This window comes from Podarcis melisellensis, assembly GCF_964234715.1.
Source record: "Podarcis melisellensis genome assembly, chromosome: 2".
Classification (NCBI taxonomy): Eukaryota; Metazoa; Chordata; class Lepidosauria; order Squamata; family Lacertidae; genus Podarcis; species Podarcis melisellensis.
Window position 1 is genome coordinate 59,125,245 of NC_138529.1, and position 25,966 is coordinate 59,151,210.

Genomic DNA, 25,966 nt, shown 5'->3' on the forward strand with positions numbered 1-25,966 from the left:
CTCCTTGCTCATCAGTTGTCCTGAAGTGGTCCAGTTGATATGCAATGCTAAGCCATGATTTAGCACTATGTGGACATGTTTCCAGCAGCCTGAGCAAAGAACCAGGCTTGCGACACTTTCCTCTTCCCACATGGTGCGAGTAGGGCTTCTGCCAACTTTTGTTTTACTTTAAACCATGTTGGCCTGTCGTTAGATATGATCCTGTTTTAAAACAATGACTGTGTTCACACATAAAACAAGTGCAGTCCACTCCCTGGCCTAGTCAGTTTTCAAATCTGTGATTTTAATTTGGAGCTGTGAGGTCCATAAGCACAGTGCTCATACACACAAACCACAATAAGCCAGGAAGTCTAGCTTATCATTATGAACAAATGTGGCCAATTATGAGTTGTTAAACAAGCAAACTTTGATCCATGGGTTGGTTATAGAGCTGGCTTGTTTAACAGTATTGTTTAAATCAGGGTTTGTGGTTCATACACGATGCTAAGCAGTGGTTATTTGGCAGCAAAATTTAACTCAGCAAAAGCTTTCCTCCCAGTCACATGGGAACCCAACACTTCACTCAGGCTAATGGAGTTTCGTCCTCATAGTGCTTCCCCCATAGTTTATCATAAGAAGAAGAAGAAGAAGAGTTTGGATTTGATATCCCGCCTTTCACTCCCTTTCAGGAGTCTCAAAGCGGCTAACATTCTCCTTTCCCTTCCTCCCCCACAACAAACACTCTGTGAGGTGAGTGGGGCTGAGAGACTTCAGAGAAGTGTGACTAGCCCAAGGTCACCCAGCAGCTGCATGTGGAGGAGTGGGGATGCGAACCCGGTTCCCCAGATTACGAGACTACCGCTCTTAACCACTACACCATACTGGCTCTCAGTGTAAACATGAGCATTATCTGGTGACACTTCAAATAGCTGGAGAATACCAAAACTGCAAGTTTACAATTTAGGTGTGGACAATAAGTAATCACAGAAAAATAAAGCTTTCCAATACTGGTAATTTTGCAAGTTGCTACTGAATGCGAATTCTGTAGAAAGTGTGTACTTTGCAATGTTTTATACAGGAATGTACAGAAGCCTGACTAACCTCCCTACAGCACCAGAAGAAGGGTTATTTGTCTGTTATTTATGTATACACAGCAGAAAAAATACCAAAGCAGTGAACTGAAAACAAAAATACAATAGAACATCAGCTCAGAATATTTCTTCCCTCCTCAGTGTTGACAGTGTTTAAAGAGCTGCCCCTTGAGTCTTATTTTGCAGCTCATTCTTTGAGCCTCTACATGGTACACATTCAATCTATATGCTTTTTTAAGAATCATTTGGTAATAATAAAATATGAGAATTATTTGAGGCAGGTGTTCAGTGATACTTCATAACCACATTAACTATGTATTAAATAATTGCAGAGAATGAAATAATGAATATTACCGGTCGTCCATGCTGACTTTCATAGTACAAGAGACTTTTTTGGAGAGATGTTTTTTCTTCTACCAGATCATCCTTCGTCATTTTCTGTAACAAGAGAGACAAGTGTCTTACTCTAAATCTGCTCTTTAGTGTAAGCTTCCTTCTGAAGCTAAAATTATAAAAGATAAGACAGCTATACTGAATATATTTTATACATATACAGCCCAAAAGCTCCAAAGAGTTCAAAACTCAGATAATGGCACCTACTGCATGAGGCTTCTCCTACTGTCAGGAAACTGTACCATAATACCAAATGACAACTCTTACTCTATATGTGCAGTGAATGATTACTGTAATCTAGTGCTGCATGTTATACAGTTGACTCTCATCTTGTGTGGGGGTTACGTGGCCTTGGGTTTGGCATGCAAAGCCAAAATCATTAATAGTCAAAACAACCCTTTAAAAAACTCTCCCAAGGCCACTGAAGACTCTGACCACCTTCGTAATCTCTCCAAAAGCCGTATGTGCTCTCCCAAGGCCTCTCCATGCACCTCTGAATACTCTCCCAGAGTGAGTGCTATGGTGGGTGGGATTGCCGTCATCCCCCCCACCCCTCCTTTTTGGACAAGCATGTTAAGCTACGATCGCACAACCTAAATGTGCATAAGTTGCAAGTCGACTGCCTTAGGAAATTTGCAAGTGCTGTAAAATAAGCTGAACTGTACTATTTTCATCTCTTCAAGTGCAACAATACAAGTACAAAATAGGCATATATACCTTTATATCTTCTGGAAGGCAGCTTTCAATTCGTTTTTCCTTCAGCCTTTTAAAAATGAGTTCAACTGTGGCCTCCTTGGTAGGCTTCCTTTCTTTCTGTGCAACCCGGTGGTCATCTTCATTTTCTTCATCTTCATGATCCAAAGATGAGCCGAAGCTTTTTGGAAGAGTGTTACTTCGTGGCCGTGTCTGAGGTATGAATTCTCCATCTGAGCTTTTGTGCTTTGCATCTGTATTTAAGAAAGAATACCAAAGTCAAAGTCACTTTGCAATTATTACTGTTCAATTACTTGAGGCAACACAGAAACATTCATATACAGTGGTACCTCGGGTTAAGTACTTAATTCGTTCTGGAGGTCTGTTCTTAACCTGAAACTGTTCTTAACCTGAAGCACCACTTTAGCAAATGGGGCCTCCTGCTGCTGCCGCACCGCCGGAGCACAATTTCTGTTCTTATCCTGAAGCAAAGTTCTTAATCTGAAGCACTATTTCTGGATTAGCGGAGTGTGTAACCTGAAGCGTATGTAACCTGATACGTATGTAACCCGAGGTACCACTGTATAATGAGTGAAAAATGAGTCACCCTTCTCTCCAGTAAGGTCCAATGAAAGGTGTGAAAGCCCAAGAAGATAAAACACAAAATTCTTACCTTTTATTTGCTTTTTCAATTTGGTAAGCTCTGTCATCCACTTTAAAACCTTTGGATTTGCTGCAATATCAGAATACGACGGCTGAAAAGAGACACGTATAGCATTAGGATTCTCAGAAATCAAACACACTGAATTTAACAGGGTTGACTTATTCATTGGAAGAGCTCTCCATGCCCCTCGCTGGACAAAGTAAGTAATAGCAGCAAAATCTGGACTTGTGTTTTTCATACACCCCAGCATGCAACTTCTTTGGTCAGAGAATTACGAACCTAAGAATTACCATGCTGGATCAAACCATCTAGTTCTGCCCAACCCCCAATAGATTTTTTGGGATACAATTGAGACCTTTTCACTGACTACAATACAGTGGTACCTCGGGTTAAGTACTTAATTCATTCTGGAGGTCCATTCTTAACCTGAAGCACCACTTTAGCTAATGGGGCCTCCTGCTGCTGCCGCGCTGCCGGAGCACGATTTCTGTTCTCATCCTGAAGCAAAGTGCTTAACCCGAGGTACTATTTCTGGGTTAGCGGAGTCTGTAACCTGAAGCGTATGTAACCCAAGGTACCACTGTACAGGAATACATAGAGCCATGTGAAAAACAAAATTTTAAATTTTGGGAATGCTAACTAGCTACCAATGTAACAGCAGCTTACCTTGAAATTTTTGTCTTTTTCAAACTGCTCCTCAAACTGCCTTATTTTTTTCTGCAGCTTTTTGACTAGCTGATAAGGAGTCTTGTCTTCCCTTCTGTCATCCTTAGAACTATTAAATGATGCTCTTCGGGTTCTGGATTTAAAGGGCAAGGTTTTAGATACCAAATACACATATTGTAAAATGCACAACACTGGAAAACAGCGAGCAGGTGTACATTTATATTTCTATCACAAAGGCCAGAACAAAAATAGTCTCACCTGTTAACTTCTCTCACACAACATTGTCACTAATCCTCACTAAAGCTGCATTTTGCTCAGATGAGAACATGGCAGGTGAAAAAGCTGTCAGTCAAGTGCTTGAGTCACTCATAAGGGCCACCCCTTCCTCTTGCCACAAGGTGATTGATATCTTCCAAAAGCTGTAAACCATAACATCTAAAAAACTATTAAACCGTTGCAAACCCTCCTCTAGGGGAAAAGTACAGCTCTTTCACACCACAACTTAAAAGGTATCTGGTAAAAGCAGTAGCAGAAAATGATGTATTCTCTGACACCATTATCAAATTGTTTAGAATGCAGGGATTAATGGAACACGATCTTAAAAGCTCATTTCAACTATTATATTCACAATAGCATTGTTACTTAGCTCAGTTGAATAAAAGCTAACAATTCAGATTCAGAGCCTACAACTCCTACAAGTGCTGAATTCTATGCATGATTTTAGGATTCTTGGTTTCAAAGCATCAGATGAAGAACTGGAAATCAAACTGGCAGGATACTCCTGACAAAGTTTCATCACTTTTCCATGCCTTTTTCTTAATGTATTCTATTTCTTCTCTCCTTGTAGTGATGTGACCTGCAACAGCTACCCCATTTTAAAGGGTGTATTAGATATTCTCTCTACAGCCAGACAACAAAAAGACACTAAGATTTGGAGCTTATGCTAGCTAAAAGCAAACACTAAGGGCTGGATTCAACTAATGCATCCCACAGCAGAAACCTGCACAAGGACTTCCACTAGAGCAATGGGGCTTTCCCCCCCTTCGCCACACACCCTCCCAAATTGACACAGGAGGGGTTGGAACCCCTTGAGTAGCACAAATTTCACCTCAGTGTTGTCAACAATTCACTCTTCCTATTTTGCCCTCTTAATATTCTGATCAATAGTCTGCCAGAAAAAGTTAATCTCCCTTTACAGTCTCAAATTCAAATGGTGCACTTGAAAAGTAAAAACATTGGAAGCTCATAAAAATAGGAAGCGAGCAAAAAAGAAAGAAATAAGTATCACTTGTCTCAGAACCATGAAGATATGCATATAAATATACAAATTTTTGTCACTGGGTAACCTGAAAATTGAAGTTTTTCTCCCTAAAACGTGTGTTTGTTTTGTACCTTTGGTACAGCTTTTCCCCTTCCAGACTTAAGAAAAAATTCTCTAATTCACCTTAGCTACTAATTCTTTATTGCACCAGTCTGCCCACCTGGTATCTATTTACTCATTATGAGGTATGCCGAAGCATTATGAATATTACAAAGTTCAGTTTTAGGAGGAAGGAGAAGCCAAGGCTTATGACTATCTTAAGACTATTTTGTCCCAATGCACCTGTAGAAATGGAACATCAGAACAGATCGTTAGCTTCAAAGATGGTATTATGGCTGCCAGAAAAGCCACACTGAAACAAAATGGATAAGCCACAGGTTGAAACAGAGAGTAAAGAAAGAGCTGCGAGTAGAGGTGCCCCTCTACCGATCCTTCAGACCCCTTGGGAAACTCAACAAACCTGTTGTACCTAGAACTGGGTGCAGAGAGTGCAGCTGAATGGGACACAGCTGGTGGCAGCCTGCTGAAGTACCATTCACCTTGGGATTACCCATAAAAAGCAAGGCTAGAGTGAGAGACTACAGTCACGACTGCTGTTTCTAGGAACTCTTCTCGCTATGAAACTTTTGTGGGTGAGCTGAGTGTTTGTTTGGACCCTGGGTGAAAACCCAGAGGGTGAGAGGGAGGGTGTGTCAGAAGGAAAATGAACTGATACTGATTTATATGCATTAGTAACTGTGTTAATGTAATGTTTTTATACGTAACTATTTTTCTAACAATTTGTTTAAGTTGTCTGTTGTTGCTTCAGTTGTCTGTAAACCGCTTAGAGATATTTTAAATATATCAAGCAGTACAGAAATTAAATAATCATCAAATAACCAGCAATAGAATACCTATGAATCTAATGAATAGGCACTTGAAGAAAAATGTCACTGCTAATCATACCATGATTTGTGATGATCTCAGGATCAAGATGGTAACAACTCTAAATGTACCAAAGACTCATCTGATGCCTACAACATAGGATGAAACAAGATTTTCTGCAGCCAGGGGCAGTTAAGTCCAGGGAAGTGAAAGTAGTACTATTTTAAATTGATGTTTTGGAAAAGAAGTCACAAATTTGGACAACTGACGACATGCTGTGATCCAGGCAGATTCAAGAAGTTATTTCTTACTGAACAACACAAATACCGCTCCATGCACCATGGTACCATATGAGACATAAGCTCCAAGTATTTTGTTAATACGGGGGGAGGGGGACCTGACAAGGTTTGAGTCAAAGGTTGTGTAGAAAATGGGAGACAGATGTCAGGTGGTCCATGCTTATGCAAAGTGCACGTTGTTAAACATTGTCTCAGAAGACATATTGACATGGGGTCAATAGTAAAAGGCAGCAGAGAAAAAGATATAGAACAAGTGTATCATCATGCAAGATCTCCGAAGCCTGAATTCCCTAGCACCTGCTTAGCAAAATGAGTAACAACTATGCATTTAAAAAAGAAAAACAAATGGACATCACCATTTCTCCATAGATTTTCCCAGACCTCTACTGCTCTGAGACAAAACCAACCAATTTCCATTTTAATTAAAGTCAAGGAACCTTATTGCTGTAAACACCAAGATGAAGGCTCTACAGATATAGGTGCTATAGGTCTAAGGTCTGCCTGGCTCCAACAAATGTGCTTAAGAAGCAGTGAAGAATGGTAGTGAAGTATACAAGTACACAGGGAAATGAGATCTTGAGAATGACAAACAGTTTAGCTAACACTGGAAAAGAAAGAAAAGAAAAGAAAAGAAAAGCTGACATGTTAGGAAACAACCAGTGCTCTGTAAGTTCAACACTATGAACTGTATCTAAATTTCTCTCCGCCACCCCAATTCATCACCAAAATTTGCTGCAGGGGTCCCCCTGTCTGGAGATGGTTTTGAAGATGACAATGGGGAGGAAAAGGGCAAATCCCAATGTGTGAGTGTAAGTCTGTTCCATTCATGCAACAGCAGTGCTAGCCACAACCCTTAACACCTTTTGCAGCTATAAACATGTTTAGGAGTAATGAAGTCAGTTGTAGCATTGTAGAACGAAAAAAGCTTGTGGCAAGAAGATGGTTCAGGCCCACATGAGGCTTAAAGCCTTGACTGAGTATGCTTTCCACTCATTGTTCTTCCACTTCAGAAAAAATTGAAAAAACTTTGTAGTGACAATGGTTGGTTTATGTATAATTTTCATAACCAGAAAAGTATTCTTGTATAACAATGCTCAATAGCTAACATGAATCAGAACTCAGGGCAAGGCAAGTCTCCATCATTAAAATGATATAACATTTTGCCTATTATGGGCGGGTTCAGCATACTCTAGAATGCCTCTCTCTCCAACCACAGTGTTAAATTTCAGTTACAGATAGGTAGCCGTGTTGGTCTGCCATAGTCAAAACAAAAAAAATTCCTTCCAGTAGCACCTTAAAGACCAACTAAGTTAGTTCTTGGTATGAGCTTTCGTGTGCATGCACACTTCTTCAGATACACCGTGTATCTGAAGAAGTGTGCATGCACACGAAAGCTCATACCAAGAACTAACTTAGTTGGTCTTTAAGGTGCTACTGGAAGGAATTTTTTTAGTGTTAAATTTGCTTTACGTTAGCTGGAAACAGGTGGGAAATCCATACACACTAAAAGTCAGACTAGATATCATCACAACAATGACCATGTAGTTTAAGCATAAATGGATTGGATCCAGACTTAGTTATGAACAGAAGACCAGCTCTGCTGGATCAGGCCAAAGCCCATCAAGTCCAGCATCCTGTTCTCACAGTGGCCAACCAAATGCCTATGGGAAGCTGAAAAGGAGGACCTGCCTGCAGCAGCACTCTCCCCACTTGCGATTCTCAGCTGCAAGTACTCAGAGGCATGATGCCTTCCCTGGGGGGAATAAAGCCATCATAGTTAGTAGCCACTGATAGCCTTATTATCTATAAATTTGTCTAATCCCTTTTAAAGCCATCCAAGTTGGCAGCAAAATTCATAGTTTATGCACCGTATAAAGAGGTACAGGATGGACCTGCATATTAGTATTATGAGAGAAGATGAAAAACATCTTCAATATCCACTTTCTGTACACTTTGGGTGGAATTCAATGTTGCTCTATGGTGAACTGCTGCCTGCCTGATGGAATGATCGATCAGCCCCTCCCCTTTCCTCAATGTGCTGTTCTAGGAGTTCTCCTGACACCCCCCAGACCAATTCCAGAGGTGGGAGGGGGGAAACTCCACTGCACAAGCAAAATCCCTTGTACAGGCTTTGCAATGACAGATTAGGTGAAGACCACCCCATGTTATCTTATACACCTCTATTGTGTCCCACCTTACTTCTCAATGAAAAAGACCAAAATGCTCTAACCTTTCCTTGTAGTTACAACTTTGACTAGACCCACTGGATCCAGTAGGGCTTAAGTTAGTCCTGACTAGATTTCAATGAGCAATGAGCATATTCAATGGATCCAAATTAAAATCAGGTTTGCAATGCCGGAAGATGGACTAGATGACACTTGGGGTCCCTTCTAACGCTACAATTCTATCTCAGCTTTTACACCAAAACACCTCTTTTCTAAAGAGAACTGACTCCAAACATCAGAATTTGATCTTGTGTAGCTTAGTTGTGAGCATTAACTACCTACCTAACAAAAGAAAGTGCTTTAGATGAAGAATCTGCTTTTTCTGGATCATGCAGAAAACGCTGGCTTTGTCCAAAATCCAAACTCCGATGTGACAATATGGGATGACTGTCTTCTTCCAGAGGATGATTCATTCTTCCAGCTTGTGGAGAAAGCTGAGCTTCTCCAGAATCACTCTCTTCCTGCCAAGATTTAAAAGCAGGAAACGGCTCTACAAAAGACAATGAAATAAAAAGCAAATGGCACTTAGGTATTATAGGGTCACAAGAAAACCAAGTGTGCATTAAATAGTATGCTTATACACAAAATGAATAGTGAAATGCACTGGAAAGCTACATGTCATAAAGCAAACAAAAAAGAAATAGCCCAAAACACCCAAAATACATATACAACAATATTCATGAGTGTATACAACTTACGCATTTTTCTAAATAGTCAGCATGCATTACTTTAAAAAGTTGTATAATTCTGCACAACAAATTATATACAGTGTGCATTTTAGATAACACAACAAAGCCAGTGGGGTGTTTAATCCACTGGCAGCAGATATTTTCTGTAAAAGCAATAAAAGGCACACTGAAATAGTTCAAGTGCAACATTAAGTGCATGGATCCATCTACATAAAGATAATGAATACAATCTGTTACAACTCTTAGGTTGCAATCCTATATATGCTTGACTAAGAGAAAGTCCCATTAAACTCAACAGGGCTTACCTCTAAGTAGACATGTATAGGACTGTACTGTTAGAAAACAAAACAAAATCAACTATGCTTCAGTATATAAAAAGTTCTGACTTCCTTCATGTGTTGATATATAGGATTAGTTCACTAGTCTTAGAGCGATGCTGAAGGAGCATAAATTGTTTTCAAACATGAAAAAAAGAACAGAATAAAATTCCAAATTTGAGGGGGGAAATGATTTGTTGATATGTTTCATAAAATAATTTCTGCTTTAAAGGAACTGAAAGATTAAGTAAGGGATCCCAGGAAATAAAATCCTTGCTAATATCCCTTAAAAAAATTGTATCTACATCTCTCTTAAGGGCTTTTTAGCTGTCTGCTTAGCTGCTATCAGGATAAGTATAGTCACCATAATTTCCAGTGCAATTCTTCTACTTGAATGCTAAGTTTAAAGAATATGGAATGGTAACACAACAAAATGCTGATTGACCCACTTGTACCTGCTTCCCACCGAGTACAAAAATGCCTTTAAGGAATCACCGTCTTGAAATAAAAGATGCCGGGTTTAAAAAACACAAACCAAGCATGTCCTCATGTTGTGAGCATATTAAGCTGCCCTGTGCAGAGTCAGACCATTGGTTGTCCAGCTAGCAGATTAATAACCACTCTGACTGGTAGCAGCTCTCCAAGGTCTCAAGCAGAGGTATTTCCCAGCCCTGCTGGTTGGAATGCTTTAACTGAACCTGGAACCTGATGCACGCAAGGCATGTGCCTCTGTAAGTAAGTTATGGCTCTTCAGAAGGCAGCAGGTAAAGGGGTAATTTGAAAGCAACCATAACCATGAAAAAATGTAGATAACTGAATGTATGGCGAGCCATACTTACCCTCCCCTTCTGTCTGCAGATGCATTGTTTTGAAATCAATGAGGGGAAAAGTGATAGGGCATGGTGCTAATAAATGAAAAAATGGCAAAAAATACTGAAGTGAACACATCGCACAGTTAGAACAAACCATACATAACATGTAGGAAGTACAGCACAAGGAAAGTCTTCCAACTGAGTGGGCCAGGTGTGAGCACGCCATTCCCAATGATGTGGGACAGTTGAAGGTGCCCAGCACCACTCAAGATTAGGCCCTTTATTAATTAAAAGCCTTTCCAGAAGGGTTGGATCAGAGGTGACAAACAAAAAGCCACATGCTTTCCCATGTTTTAGCAAAACACGTTTTTAAAGGAAGAGGATTTCCACACAAGACAGTTTTTGCTCATATTTTTAAAGACAGTAATAGCAATTCAAAATGCAGGGAAATAATTAAATTATTTGTGCACTCAAGACATGCATTTGTTTAATTAGAAAGATAAATGTTAATACTAGTTGAAGCAGATTTTTTAATCACAACATACTAAGCAGACCTCACTCTGCAAACCAATGAAGTAGACCAGGATCCCACAGGCTTACACAGGAAATCCAACTAGTCTAACATAAAAAGTTTAGCATACTAGAATTCTAATTGATTTCGAGAGAACAGAGAATGACCAGATTTAGTCCAGGGTCTAAAGGACCATGCAAGACCTTCCAAGAGCACAAAGGAGGTACAGAGTACAGCAGCAAACATAATAAGAAATCCTACTTGCCACGTGTTTTCTTCTAAAAGCAACCTGAGAAGCTGACATTCCTACCATAACAAAGGACTGTTGTTGCTTTTAAAGCAGATATTTGGGCACAAAGTATACTTCTTATGCTTAGATTCAGGGGGAAAAAATGGGGATGGAAGCTATTACCTATGTAGGAAGTAATTCTATGTTGGGATTAATATTGGTACACATCCACACACTGGCTCAGCTACATGGTTTGGTATGTGTGCCTTCCTCCGATATTCCTGGCTTTCAGCATAAAGTTTCCCCTTACATCCAGACTAGCAAACAACCATTCGTGTTTGTTCTGCAAATTAGGATCAAACGCTAATTTATTGGACAAGTGCAAATCACAGTTTTCCATATGGTTTGCTGAAAACAATGAAGTCCTTAATTACTCTAAATGTATTTGGAGAAGGTGGAAGAGGGAGTCCAAAAGCCAGAGAGACTCCTTCCAGGGTCATTCTCATAGTGCCAAATTATGGCTTGGTGTTACATCTGATGCAATAGCATTCATACTTTTTATAATACAAAAAAAATAACCGAAGACTGAAAGTTTCATGTCTGTGTTCCTGGTGTCCAGGTATTCACCTTTCCTGTTCTATAAGAAACTGCCAACAATTTTTATTTACTCATTAGTGTAAAAAGAATAGCCCAAAATGCCTGATACTACACAAGAACACCAGGTTGATTTTTTAAAATTATACACAAAACAATATCTATACCTCAAATTGATATTAATATTGAGGTTAGTTGAATTACGAGTATTCAAATTTGTTATACAACAGGGCAGTACTTGCTTCTTAAGTAAGCACTAACACTACATGCCATTGTATATCATTTAGAGCTGCACTTTGTGCCAAAGTTAAAAACTGTGGCTACGAAATCCCTGTTGGTTTGGCCATTATATGGTCTACATGCTCCTTTCTTGTAGGAAAGGAAAGAAGAGAGGTGTGAATACTGCTTGGCCAAGGCACTCAAGGCACCTCAGGAGCATTCAAGGAAGCTTCCACTCATTTCCCACAGTATAGGAGGGCAAGGAGTATGGCTGCTCTGGTTGCTGCTTGGGCTCAGGTGTTCTAGGCACCTCATATGCACAGTGATCTGGGAAACTGCTCCCATTTCTGCTGCTGTGTTCAGGAGAGCTCAGGGTTGTGCTCAGGTCCTGCTTGTGGGCTGCACATAGGCACCTGGATGGCTACTGTGATTACAGGATGCTGAACTAGAAGGGCTTCTGCTCTGATCCAGCAGGACTTTTCTTATGTTCTTAGGCTCCATGGCAATAAATGATGGTGGGAAGGTGGTGGGGTGATTGCTGATTTGACCCTGTGAGCTTGGCACAGACAACCTTCAGTCTTTGTCCCAATCCTTGACCTGGAGAGGCATGAAGGATTCACTGCATAATTTCTAGGATGATCCCCGCCTACCTTGTAGCTTAAAGATTTAGTAGTGGATTCGCCAGAGGGTTACAGTATACTTGCCATGCCAGCTATATACGGAGTTCTATACAAGACAGATACTCTAAAAAGTTGACTCACTGGAAGCACACACATGTTGTACAGGAATGTTAAAAGCATATGAATACTTTTTAAGGGCTTGAATAAGCATTAGGTTGCTTTGCTTTCGGTTATGTTTAGGATAAACTGAGTGGCGGCCTCAACGTAACTCAATGTAACTATCAGTCTTGCCATCTATTTTCTCTTCACACTTATTCCAAACAGCTACTAGTTCATTTCTTAAAATGCTATGAAATCATCCAAAAATTAATGGAAAACAAATGCAAGCTTCTGAAAAGTTTCAGAATTACTCTGTTCTTCAAAAGTATCAAAGGATTCAGAATTACCTTCCCATCTGTCACCACCATTCACATTCTTCAAATCAAGGTGTGGTACAGGGACACACAATGTTGCTTCGGGAGCATTGTTATTTCTGTTTTTCAGTTCTTCCAACTCATTTTTGACACTTGGATCACAAACTTTGCTAATAAAACCCTGTAAATAAACATCACAGTTATTCTAATCACTCTACAGTGGAGTTAACAAGTTTCAGTCTCCAGCAAAAAAACCAAAAAAAAACCAAAAATAAAAAACCCTCTGAATTAATTTCAGTGTTTTTCTGTCTAGAAGATCTATGAATGTGAATATAACTAAACATTATGCCAATGAACTCCACACACATAAGCAAACACTCTCTCCCTCCCCCCCATAAGCAACCACTCTGGCACAAAGGAAACACAAGACTCTTAGGGAGAGTGCACATTTAAGTAAGCAAGCATGTTTAACATTAAGGCCTAGCTTTACAAGGAAAAATAAAGAAGCAATTTCTTACCAGAATCACGTGTGAAGTCATTTTGTCGCCATCATCAAATGATGTACAATCTTGCCTATAAACAGAGTCTTATTATTGTTTGAGCAGATTATTACTTCAAAGCATCTGTGAAGACAATTTATTCTTTTATACCACACATATAGGCTCAATTCAGACATCACACTAAACCATGGTTTGTGCCAATCATGATTCAGAACCCCAATGAACAGTTTAAGCTTCCAAACAATCAAGCAAACGATCATTTAGATATACTTGTCTGCTTTCGTTTTTCATCTGCCCAACACTCTCATCTCTAGATGTAGTAGCCTTGGAAGGTGGATCAATAGCAGTAGCCACAGCTATTGTTCGTCAATTCAGAGGTCATGCGAAATCATAATTAGCAAAAACCATGGTTTGGAAACCCACTAAAAAAGGCTTTCAGTTCTAGTTTGTCAACTGATTGCAAACCATGGTTTGTCAATTCAGACATCATGCGAAACCATAGTTAAACTTCCTTAACCATGATTTATCTGAATTGAGCCAGAATGTATAGCAGGAAATTGGCTAGAGGAGACATTTGGGGTCAGAGCCACAAGACCTTCTGATACATTAATAACTGCAAGTACAAGAACTGAGTTAACAGAAGGGCGAAAGGTTGCTAGGCCAGATAATAGGCTTAAATTAAATTATTATTAACTTGACTGGCTTTCCCATTTCCCTACTCTAATAAAACAATTAATAATCACAAAAACCTGGACACCTAAGCAGTCCACATAAAATAGAAAATAAGGGTGCTGGTAGTATCAACACTGTTTTTAAAAGCAAATGACTTTAAAGTCTAAACTTGGATAAAATAAGTGCCAATTTTTCTCCACTGTTCTGACAACAAATAGAAGTACTCATGCCAGTCAAATCACTTCTGGATGATGACTCAATTTTAATTTATTTTTTATCTGAACAAAAATTATTCAGCATTCACAAAGCTGATATTAGAAATGCAAACTGTCACATCCCCCCCCCCCAACAATACTCTCATTTATACTAAAATACATACTTATCTCCAACAGACTCTTCCGCGTCTTCTGTTCCATCACATGGCTGCAATAATATGCCTGCTTCCTATTTAGGAAAAAACACAGACTTCAGCATGATACTTCAGACTGAAACATCCACATCTTATTTAAAAAAAATAAAAATAAACCAAACTTAAGGTTTTATGTGTGGTCGACCCAAATATACATTCAGTTCCTTAACTTTGTACAAATGTGGCCAAACCACAATTTATTAGAAAACATTAATATAACACAAATAGACTGTTCATTTTTAGCCCTCTTCGTATATCCAGAAAACAGATTTTTTCATAAGGGGCTACTGACACATATTAATTGCAGATTTGAGGCCCAGAGATCCGAACAAAACAATAATGACAAACATGTCCTCAGCTTATGTAAAATGACTCATCAGTTGGACACACTAAAAGGTACAATTAATCCTTGTTACTAAATAAAGCAGCGACAAGGATAAAATGAGATGCTTGCTGCTGGCAGCAAGCACTCATACTATGTAAAGCAACAACAGAGGAACACATACTTTTACTCATTAGTAACAATATCAGATTTATAGATGTGAATTTTACTGACAACACTTATTTCTGCAATAATGCATTTTGAGCTCCCTAATCCTAATCCCAACTACATATAACAAATTGGAAACTGCTGAGAGTCATGAACTATTTCTTTTTCAGAGGTGTAGCTAGAACTGCCAGTAGCCTAAACTAAACTTATCACAGCTTCTTCAGTCCCTGTTGACATTTTGAAAAGTGATTAAGGAATTCACACATCCTACCAAATTCAGCGCCAAGCAGCTGTCCAGATTGCTAATGCAGCCTCCCAACTGCCCCCCTCAAATCCCTCCAAAGGGACTGAGCAGGCTTCGGGCTGTTTACATCTAAATGATCTTCCTCTTTTGACTCTTAATTTTATTTCTCTCCTTTTCCTCTGCTACGTCCCTTGTGTCAGTATCTAAACTTCAAGTCCCTTTTGGCAAGAACCTATCTTCTCCTTTGTAAGGTTTCATATACATTGATGACACAAAAACAACTCGATATAATTTGTTTCCCACTATTTTTGTGGGTTCTGGACTATCTATGTGGAACTTATGCCCAGTGCCGAGATCGGACATTGATTCAGTTTGTGAGTATTCCTGATGAAGGTGCTAACTGTGCAATATGATGACCTCAATTTAATAATATATGGGGGGTCGAGAGAGAGCTTAAAGAATCTGGAGAGAAACATTCTGTTACGCAGAGCACTATTTGGGCTTTATTGTTTCAAACAAGCCATACTTATAATTTACAAATTTGTTGAATTTGGATGACACAACAAGCTGTGGTTAAATAAAAAACAGAAGCCAAAGCTTCTCCTCTTCATGGTCATGTTGAAAGAGAGGGAGTGGGGTTGTGAGATCCCAAGGGAAGGCTACATTTGTTCCTGTCACAATAATTATGGTTGTCCAAATATTGTATAACCTTGATGTGGAAAATTAACTTTCAAATATTTCAAAATACAGTACATTTGCAACTATTTGGTACAAGAGTGCAATATTTTGCCAACCACAGCAAAACAACACTACAGAACAAAGCTTCCAAATCCTATTTGCTTTTCACTTGCCTCAGTTTCCAACATTTTCTACAACAAGTGAAAAGGTGAAAAATATTTGTGAATATACACTGCAAATGAGGAAATGAAAGGAGCTGAGAAGCTTCTTTCATGCCAAGCTTCCATTTTTTGAAGTTCATGAAGTGTAGTGGAAATACACCAGAAGATCCATGGTATTTTGAGGAGACATGGTTGGCCTGGCACAATTAGTCCTTCATCTCATCATAGAGACTACCAGAGAACAGGCACTCTCTATTTCTCTTAGCCTCTAGGCTGGTAGCAGGTGATGCTATTGCTGAATCATGCTGACTTGTCTTCTTTCCCAGACTGAATTGCTAATGTGGGGAGCATCCCTGATTAGACATAATACAGCTGTGGTACATCAAAAGGACCTCAGAGTTAATTTCATTGCTTAGCTGTTGGTTTGTCTGATGGCACATACCCAGACCATAAGACCCATGGTGCTAGGTCTGGATAGTTAAATAATCGCACCTCATGCCACATGACTTAGGACAGATAGGATAAAAACCCTGAAGTTTGACCCAAGAGGTGAGCTTTGGCGCAAACCTGAAAGCCTTCATGACCCATCGACTAGCTTGGGGTCTCTCCGCTGCTGTATCTTTGGAGCTCTAAGCAGATGAATGGGGGTGTTATCTGCCTGCTTGTTTTGCTATTAACTCTTATGAATAAACCTGTGTTTACTTCTGAAAACCCTGAAAAAGAAACCCCTTGCACTTGGCAAAACATGAAGCTTGAAGTAAAATTTCCAAAAAATAAACTGGAGAAACTAGGGAAATAAAATTGAGTACTTCTACTGTACTGCTGCTGCAAGAACTTTGGTTAGTAGATGGGATATCAAAACTGCAAGTTACAAACAAAAACAAATAGAATAGCTTATTGGGAAGGAGTTGAATAAAATATAGGTTCAGGACACCTACTTTTCCCAATGTTGCTAAAAAACATGTGCAGTATAGTTCTATGCACATTTACTAAGAAGCAAATTCCACAGAATATTGTGATATAAGATGCACAAAGCATACTTCTGTGCTACATTACCTGATAATTTTCCTTTTCCTCAGACACAGGCTGCATAACTTCATTGTCTAAATTAGTGCAATCCACAGCTTCAGAGCAGTCACCAAGATTCTCACCATCTTTAGTAATATTCTTTTCAGTATCATCCCTAATATCAAAACAAATATATATACACTTTTTAAAAAATGCTGCAATTATTAGAAGTTAAAAAATAATAATGCTGGGAAAATCCTGGGGTACAATTAGGTTAGAAGACGTTCACAAGTCAAACTACTTTCAGGGGGGGAAAGGGGTTATTTAAAGGATCATTGATTTGTCTAAATTGTCTCCTCTGGCACAATTCTTAATGTACTATTAGTTACAGGTAGTGCTTTTTTTCTTTAAAAATGTTTATGCCTACACTCATTTTGACTCAAGAAAATCACCATTTTATAGTTCAAATTGAGAAAAATAAATACAGTAAATGGGCAAAAGTACAAACATTAACAAAATATTAAGGGGTATGCGTACCCCTGCATCCCCCCCACAAAAAAGCACCGGTTACAGGTATCACTCTTGGGGGAAACCTGTATTGCTCCTGTCAAGTACACGCACAGACAGCAGATAATGAAACAGGCTTCCAGGGCTGCCTTCACACAGTAATCAAGGAAATTCAACTACTAAGTTGTTCGGATCAGCAGTGGCAATACTTATAACACAGAGCTTAGTTACACAAAAGGCCAAAATAGTGCTCTGCCACGTAACAGTTGTATATTTACTCACTTTCCGCCAGTTTATATAACATGATGTTGCTATATAAAAAAATATAACAGTAAAATATAATCCAGTAGTAAAATGTCAGCTTACTGGTTGTTAGATCCTTCATCCCCCTTAATATTTGCTTCTTGGCACACCATTTGGTGGTGGTGTAAATTCTTGAGATCTTGATCTATGCTGCTCTGCAGATCAAAGAGATGTTGTTCCACAGCTGCTCTAATTGTTCTTTCCAAGATGCTTTTAAAAAAAAAGAAGTTATGTTTTAGTAGCAATCTAATTTATCCACATAGTATATTCTCGTTTCCCAATTCTGTACCAAGCAGGCAGAGAACAAAAAAAGAAAGCAGACTTGAAAACAGGAGTGCTCAGCACTCATGTGCGTGCGCACGCACACACAGTCACATCTTTCAATTCACTATAATCAATTTACTTAAAACTGTATTGTATTAACTTTTTGCAAGACTACTCATCTAAAGAGCTTGGGCAAGCAACAAACACAGCTATCAAATAGTACATCCAAAATATATTCTCAACAGATTATTCATTAGATTGTCAAGAGGATTTTTACCACCACATTGTGGTGTCATTTGGGTATTTTAAGTCATATGAAAACCTACTCTACTATACATTAAGAAGGTAGTATAACTCACATAACTAAGTTTCTTATGCATTAGATATCCAATATGTTGGTTTCCAGATTTCTGGCTGGCTGGGCTTTCTATAATGCATAGACTCCAGCTTAAGGTTCTATTGTTTCAGGACTTTCCTGATTAACACTGGTTAGGTTTCCCAACGCAGATGATGATGACGATAATAATAATAATAATAATAATAATAATAATAATAATAATAATAATTTTTATTTATACCCCGCCCTCCCCAGCCAAGGCTGGGCTCAGGGCGGCTAACAAGCAGTAATAAAAACAAGTTGAATGAATACAACTTAAAAACAACATTAAACTTAAAACTTAAAAACAACATTAAAATACTGAAACAAATAATATTAAAATGCAGCCTCATCACAGGAGGAGAAAGGAAAAAGAAAAAAGAAAGAGGGGAAGGGAATCAAATTGGCTCCAAGCCAAAGGCCAGGCAGAACAACTTTGTCTTACAGGCCCTGCAGAAAGAAATCAGATCCTGCAGGGCCCTGTTCTCATGAGGCAGAGTGTTCCACCAGGTTGGAGCCAGTGCTGAAAAGGCCCTGACTCTGGTTGAAGCTAATCTACCTTCCTTAGGGCCCGGGACCACTAGGGTGTTGCTATTTATGGACCTTGAGGCTCTCCATGAGGCATACTGGGAGAGGCGGTCCAGAAGGTACGAGGGTCCTAGGCCATGATGAGAGGTGGGTGTCAATTTTAATATGGACATCTGCCTACTTATATGCTTTTTATTCTAAAACTGTCAACTACATCTGACCCAATAATGCTACTTGTAAAATTAGCAACATGGACTCAAGTTCACTCAAAATACGCCTGTTGCCACAAACCACCTTGGTTGTTGGGCTCAGGTGTTGTTATGTCATTAAATCTCTTGAGAGCTCAGAGTAAAGGTATCAGCAACATAACAGTGCAGTTAGCGTGGAACTGAATGGTCAATTAGGTAGGAAGAAATGTTTCGAAATGGTACATAGAGAGTCAACACTGGCAAAATAAGGGAAAACAGAGGCAAGAGTGCTCAGAAGTGAAGCAAGGAGACGTAAGATGGCATAGCTGAAGTTTGAAAGCTAGACTGAGAAATAAGCACATGAAGTATTGTGGCATATAGAGGCTTAAAAAAAGGTGCAACAGAGTAAGAAAAAAGAAGGATTGGAGGGGGGAAATAATTCAAAGGTTATGAAAAGGTAGTGAATAAGTAGGGTTATCTGGAGTATCAAGAAATATGCAGGGGGATTTAATATATGGACTTTAAGTAGCCATTCAATTCTTAGCTAGAGGTGTCTCTTTATACTGAAAACTAATGCACAAACAGTGCAGCACTTCCATAACAGAACACAGTCCAATTAAGAGTATTTTTGATTCCTTTGGGGAATTTATACTTACTCTGCAGAGGCTGGCAAGATGCTTAAGGGAGAGAGATGAGCACTGCAATGAAAGAGAAATAATGGTCTTCCTTTGCCACGTAACATTTCAACATCAAACAGGGGTTCTGGATTAAACCTAATGGCGTTTTTCAGAATTGTACATATTCTATCTTTAAAAAAAATAAATCAGGTGTCACCAACCTTTTTGGGCCCATGGTCACATTTGGAGTGCACTAAGGTCACCACCCCCTCTGGCTGCTTCTCTGCCTCCCTCTCCCAGCCAGAAAGAAAGTGCACACTTTGCCATAGGGTTTGGGTAAAGGTCAGAATTAAAATGCATCCCTTCTGAATTTGTCTGATTTTACACAGGGTCTACATGTCCAGAGCTTGCCAGCACCACAAAAACGTTTACTGAAGATACAGATCCTCATGGATCTTCATGAATTTAACATAGGTAGACAACAGTGCTATCAAAACCTCACAGAACAAATCTATAGACAGAGAGCTGACCTATGATTTGATGTTCCTTAAGGGGTTCTCGCATAAAAATTAAGAGGCTTAATTAAGAATGTAGAGTTTTGTTTGTTCTTCATTTTTAAGTAGACTGATATAAAGCAGAGATTGCAATAAGGCAGGCATCCCCAAACTTGGCCCTCCAGCTGTTTTGGGACTACAACTCCCATCATCCCTGACCACTGATCCTGTTAGCTAGGGGTGATGGGAGTTGTAGTCCCAAAGCAGCTGGAGGGCCAAGTTCGGGGATGCCTGCAATAAGGCATCATCTGATGTCTCTCAAAGAAGGTGAGCTGCTACTTGTCAGAAGGTTCAGTGACCAAGGACCCCACCCCTAGCTTAAAAACAAATACTGTACAGCTGATAAAGCATTCCAGTGTTGGGTCACTTTAATTCCCTTGGCATAATAGGGTCCAGGTTTTGTAACCCTGTCTCATGTTTAACCATTGTGTCCATGCTATAATAAATAGTTCAAGTCACTACCTTCCACACATTCACCTACCTGTGGTTTTACTTTGGTTTTATTTTAAGGCTGGTTTTGTTTGACAGTGATCTGTAATTGTATGTGGTCTATGCATAGTGTCATCAGATCCTGTTTGATAACACTATTTTGCAGAATTTTGTATAACCTCTCTTTTAAAATTAATTTTTTTAATAATAAAAAAGAGGAGTTGGTGTGTTAGCTACACTTATTGTCTTCATTCACTATACAAAGAATGAATTCGTTTTCTGAGAGTGCGTTCTTATGTAACCACAACAGTATCATCCACATGAGAGGGAGGTAGGCTCAGGGCAACCCCAAAGACGTGCAGAAAAATAAAAGATCTTTCAAAAAGAACTAAAGAGGGGGGTATCAAAAACAGCCCAACAAGAATGAAAATCTAGTGAGAATGGAATGGTAATTGATTGCTGTCGGAAGTGGGGGGGCATAGCATGGGTGAAGGGCACTCTATGCAATATTTTGTCGCAGGTCACACTTGTTAGGTTGTGCTACCTAGCAATGACAAGAGGCAGAATCTTAAAAAACGGCATTTTGCCATATTTACGATTTAAGTCCAGAGGGAGCTTGGACATAGGACAATTATGCTGGATAGAGCCCTCGACAATTGGTGGAGGGGGTATGTTACCAGAAGACTTGAAGAGCATGTCTTAGCTGTTGTGTCTTTAATAAATGAGATAATTAGTACAGTGGTGCCTCGCAAGACGAAATTAATTCGTTCCGCAAGTCTTTTCGTCTTGCGAGTTTTTCGTCTTGCGAAGCACGGTTTCCCATAGGAATGCATTAAAAATCAATTAATGCGTTCCTATGGAAACCGCCATCAGACCAGGTCCGGGGACAGTCTGTCCCCCGACCTCTTCTGAAGGCCGGCGGGGGGCGAAAGTCTTTGCTCCCCCCTGCCTGCCTTCCCGGGAGAGCGGAAAAGGCAGCGCTGCCTTCCCGCTCTCCCGGAAAGGCAGGCAGGGGGGAGCAAAGACTTTTGTCCCCCGCCCACCTTCGGAAGAGGTCCAGGACAGTCCCGGGGCGATTTAAAAGCCCCCGGTTAGGCAGGCAGGGAGGACAAAGACTTTTGCCCTCCGCCCGCCTTCGGAAGAGGTCCAGCACCTCTTCCGAAGGCGGGCGAGGTACAAAAGTCTTTGCTCCCCCCTGCCTGCCTTTCCGGGAGAGCGGGAAGGCAGCGCTGCCTTTTCCGCTCTCCCGGTTAGGCAGGCAGGGGGGAGCAAAGACTATTGCCCCCCGCCCGCCTTCAGAAGAGGTCCTGGACCTCTTCTGAAGGCTGGCGGGGGGCAAAAGTCTTTGCTCCCCCCTGCCTGCCTTCAAAAGCCGTCCGGGATAGCGGGAAGCGCTTCCCTGCTATCCCGGACCGCTTTTAAAATGCTGGCGGTGGGGAGCAAAGCCTTTCGCACCCGCCGGCCTTCCTGGACCTCTTCTGAAGTCCGGAGGGGGGGGAAAGGCTTTGCTCCCCACCGCCAGCATTTAAAAGAGGTCCCCGGAGATTTCCCTATGGGCTTTCGTCTTGCGAAGCAAGCCCATAGGGAAAATCGTCTAGCGAAGCGTCGCAAAAACCGAAAAACCCTTTCGTCTTGCGAGGCATTCGTCTTGCGGGGCACCACTGTACGTAAAATTCAGGAGTGCAATACATAAATGTTTATTGCTTAGGTTCCATCTCTCCCTGCACCTCCTAACTATAAATCCTATGAATGTTTTCTTATGCAGAAGTCAGTCCCACTGAATTTAATAGAGCTTACTTTCATGTAGGTATACAAAACACTGCTGCCTTAGTTTGTGGAATAGCTGCAACTTAAGAAGCATTATAACTAAAATGAAAAGGAAGGTGGAAAATATGCTGTTAACAAAGATATTAATACTCTTAAAAATGCAACTCTTTGGGACATTATGGGATCTATAAAGGATGGATCCAGAATGTAAAAAAATCTGGTTTTATCATGAATCCTGAATATAGGATATATAAGGGGGGGGGGGTACACATATATAGCTTTTCCAAACTTTGTGGCCAGAAAGCTTCACTGAACTTGAAAACCCAAATCTGAAATGCTGGCATATACCAGAATAGTTAAGATGGCAAAAGTCCTTCACTTTTGTAATAAAAATGTATTAGACAGGGAAATTAAAAGTATGTATATTATGCACTAGATGGACGCGGGTGGCGCTGTGGGTTAAACCACTGAGCCTAGGGCTTGCCGATCGGAAGGTTGGTGGTTTGAATCCCTGCAACGGGGTGAGCTCCCATTGCTTGGTCCCTGCTCCTGCCAACCTAGCAGTTCAAAAGCACGTCAAAGTGCAAGTAGATAAATAGGTACAGCTCCAACGGGAAGGCAAACAGCATTTCCGTGTGCTGCTCTGGTTCGCCAGAAGCGGCTTTGTCATGCTGGCCACATGACCCAGAAACTGTCTGCAGACAAACGCCGGCTCCCTCGGCCTGTAAAGCGAGATGAGTGCCACAACCCCAGACCTAACAATCAGGGGTCCCTTTACCTATATTATGCGCCAAAACCCACACTTTCACAACATTTGTTGTTTTCAACCAGAAAAAGGTGAAAGTTAAATAAATATTTAAACTTTTAATAAAAGGGGAGAAGGCTGAAACCTCAGTGTACTGCTCTCTCTAAGCCACTAGAAACCAGATTTTCACAAGGGCTTGTAAAAGGCAGCAATTCTGAATGTTCTCTTCCAATCTCTCCAAGCTGGAGTCTTTAGAAAGCTGATAGGACAAAAAGAATTGGCGATTACCTTCAAGAGTTTGAGATGGGTGGCAAAGGGAGGCTTAAAGTCTTAGCAGGAAAGTATACAGTTCTTTTGGGGAAAGCTGTGGTCAGCCCTAAGCATATGACAGTGCACAATGGGGCTCACCCAGGGATTATTATATGAAAGCATTATCAAGTCAGTAACTTAACAGCAACTACCTAATCAGCTCTTTGCAGCATTTATATTGGAACAAATAATATGGATCATTTTCTACTCCATTCCCAACAAAGTGGCTGGAAATATCAGTGGCTGTTCCTTCTTCCCAATTTATAACATACCGGTGTGTTATGTATAAAGTACTTCTTACACATGGTAAGATACTTACAATTTCTCCATATTTGGGGTGGGGGTGGGTCAAGAGGAGGGAGAAAATAGTTGATCCTGAGCTTGATATTTGCTTTAAAAATAAACTATTTTTAAAGTAAATTATTTGCGTTCTATTTCCTGGAGTTTGTACAAGTTATTGTTATTGTGACTAAAGCCATCAAACTCAGTGTTTTTGTTTCACATCACAATACTACTCTATACTACTTATCTTGTTACTAAGCTAACCTATTCTGCTTTTGCTAACCAGCTGTTTATTTCAGAACTGCTACATTTAGAGTAGCTAATACAACATTTCATTTTTTGTACATTTAATATGAACAAACCCTTAACCACAAAATGCTTTAATTTAATGCCATTTTTTTCTCTCAGCTGATTACACTGTATGCTTAGTTACCACCAATGGTATTAGGAACTGATGAGCTACAGGACAGTAATTCCTGATGGCAAAATGTGAGGGAAATTAAAAGTAAGAAATTATAAATGAAAAACAATTAAAAATATGCTCCGGCCAACATTAAACAGTATGCCATTTATTAAGTAGATTACTATATAGCATATTTCAAATGCTATATATATTACAACTTTTGTTTAAGCCAAAAATTCCAAGAAGCACAGAGAAAACAAAAAGGGAATTATAATGAAGAACAATCCTTATTTGTAGGAATTCAAATTTGGGTTCTGAAACATCAAATCACAATAGGCATGCTGCTAGACTAATCAACACCAGAACCAAAATATTCTACAATTTTCCTCTTCCTATTACATTTTCTTCTCTCTCACCCCCCAACACCTCTACTTATGCAATGCAGTGAAGATTCTCAGAAAAACAAGTGTATTGAAACAGCACTATTTCAAAGACTAAGGAATCCTATTACTAGTTCAAAGTCCCTCTAATCAGTTTAGCAGGATTTGATAAGATGCTACGCAGCACATAAATGTATTATGTATCCTATCAGTGCCCCTCCAAACATTTGTATTTCAAATACAGTAGCAGCATCATTTGGGTTGACTGCTGATGAAGAATGACGCAGCAAGATACCAGCATAAACATTTTAAGGGCAAAGCACTTTGGATTTTCTTAAGCACTGTCATTTTTAGTAACAAAAATAAGCAATTAGGAAAATATTCACAAGCTTACTTTACATAGCTTATTATTACATGCAAATTGTTTTATATTGCAGTGTATGCCTTCAAAAATATTTGTGTTTAGCTTCTAAAAAGTTAAGTCAGTCTTACCAAACTATCATTTTAAGTTGATTTACCTGTGCAGTAGAACTTTGTAAGCCATTCTGATTATTTTTGCTATTCCAAATGAACATTTCATGTAAAAACACTTCATTTGAAAAACTATACAGTATGGCAATCTCTGTTGACTATCCATTCTGCTTGCTTGATCTCAATAGCTGCCTGTAAGATGGCACTATTGGAGTGCTGCACTAAGCCCTGCAGTCTACATAGAAATAGACTGCAACATGAGGTCACTACTGACAATAAGCTGCCCAATCAACATTTTAGCTCTAGTATGCTTTTCCTTCTATTACTTCTTGGTGCAAGATGGTGGATCATAAGAACTTTTGACCACATTAGCACCCACTTACTCAGTATGATCGACACATTGAAAAGAAACTAGTGAATATTGAGAGGAAATAATATGATATAGGATATATATATGAACCAATAGATAAAAAGAAAAAAGAAAAACCCTGAGTGCAGTTATCCTAATTTCAGCTTTTCTCCATTATGTTTATTAAAGAGTCCTTGATGATATAGCTGCAAAGAATAATGGGAGAACTAACAATATGCTCAAATTGCAAGACAGCTAGTTTAAGTAGTTAAAAGTAAGCAGCAGTGGGTTATGAAACATGTTTATCACAACAAATACTCCAGCTGTTTTAGAGGAGGATGAGCACCTGTTCAGAATTATTTAGGTACAGGAAATGCTGTCTATGCAGGATTTATATAATACAGTGGTGCCTCGCAAGACGAAATTAATTCGTTCCGCAAGTCTCTTCGTCTTGCGAGTTTTTCGTCTTGCGATGCACGGTTTTCCATAGGAATGCATTGAAAATCAATTAATGCGTTCCTATGGAAAAAGCCTTCCCCCGACCTCTTCTGGCGGGCGGCATTTTAAAATCGCCCGGGACAGCGGAGGACTTCTCCGCTGTCCGGGGCGATTTAAAAGCCCCTGGGAAGGCAGGCAGGGGGGACAAAGGCTTTCCCGCCCGGCCGCCCGGCTTCGGGACATCGTTCCGATGCCGGGCGGCTGGGGGAGGCTTTCCTGCCCCACCGCCCGGCAT

The 25,966-nt window shown here is 39.9% G+C and overlaps 1 protein-coding gene across 7 annotated transcripts in view; it reads right to left on the reverse strand.

The window, feature by feature from the left end:
• FAM13B (family with sequence similarity 13 member B) overlaps positions 1 to 25,966 on the reverse strand; it is a 59,282-nt gene that overhangs the window by 6,090 nt on the left and 27,226 nt on the right. For 5 of the 7 annotated variants that reach the window (XM_081893204.1, XM_081893208.1, XM_081893205.1 and 2 more), the window contains 12 exons: positions 19,584 to 19,625; positions 17,635 to 17,781; positions 16,810 to 16,936; positions 14,151 to 14,215; positions 13,118 to 13,172; positions 12,633 to 12,780; positions 10,041 to 10,106; positions 8,478 to 8,685; positions 3,487 to 3,619; positions 2,830 to 2,911; positions 2,181 to 2,410; positions 1,425 to 1,508 (listed from right to left, as the gene is read on the reverse strand). In XM_081893204.1, coding sequence (XP_081749330.1) covers positions 1,425 to 1,508; positions 2,181 to 2,410; positions 2,830 to 2,911; positions 3,487 to 3,619; positions 8,478 to 8,685; positions 10,041 to 10,106; positions 12,633 to 12,780; positions 13,118 to 13,172; positions 14,151 to 14,215; positions 16,810 to 16,936; positions 17,635 to 17,781; positions 19,584 to 19,625 — 1,387 coding nt within the window. The remainder of the gene's footprint in view (positions 1 to 1,424; positions 1,509 to 2,180; positions 2,411 to 2,829; positions 2,912 to 3,486; positions 3,620 to 8,477; positions 8,686 to 10,040; positions 10,107 to 12,632; positions 12,781 to 13,117; positions 13,173 to 14,150; positions 14,216 to 16,809; positions 16,937 to 17,634; positions 17,782 to 19,583; positions 19,626 to 25,966) is intronic. The other 2 variants (XM_081893207.1, XM_081893210.1) reach the window with 2 other exon arrangements.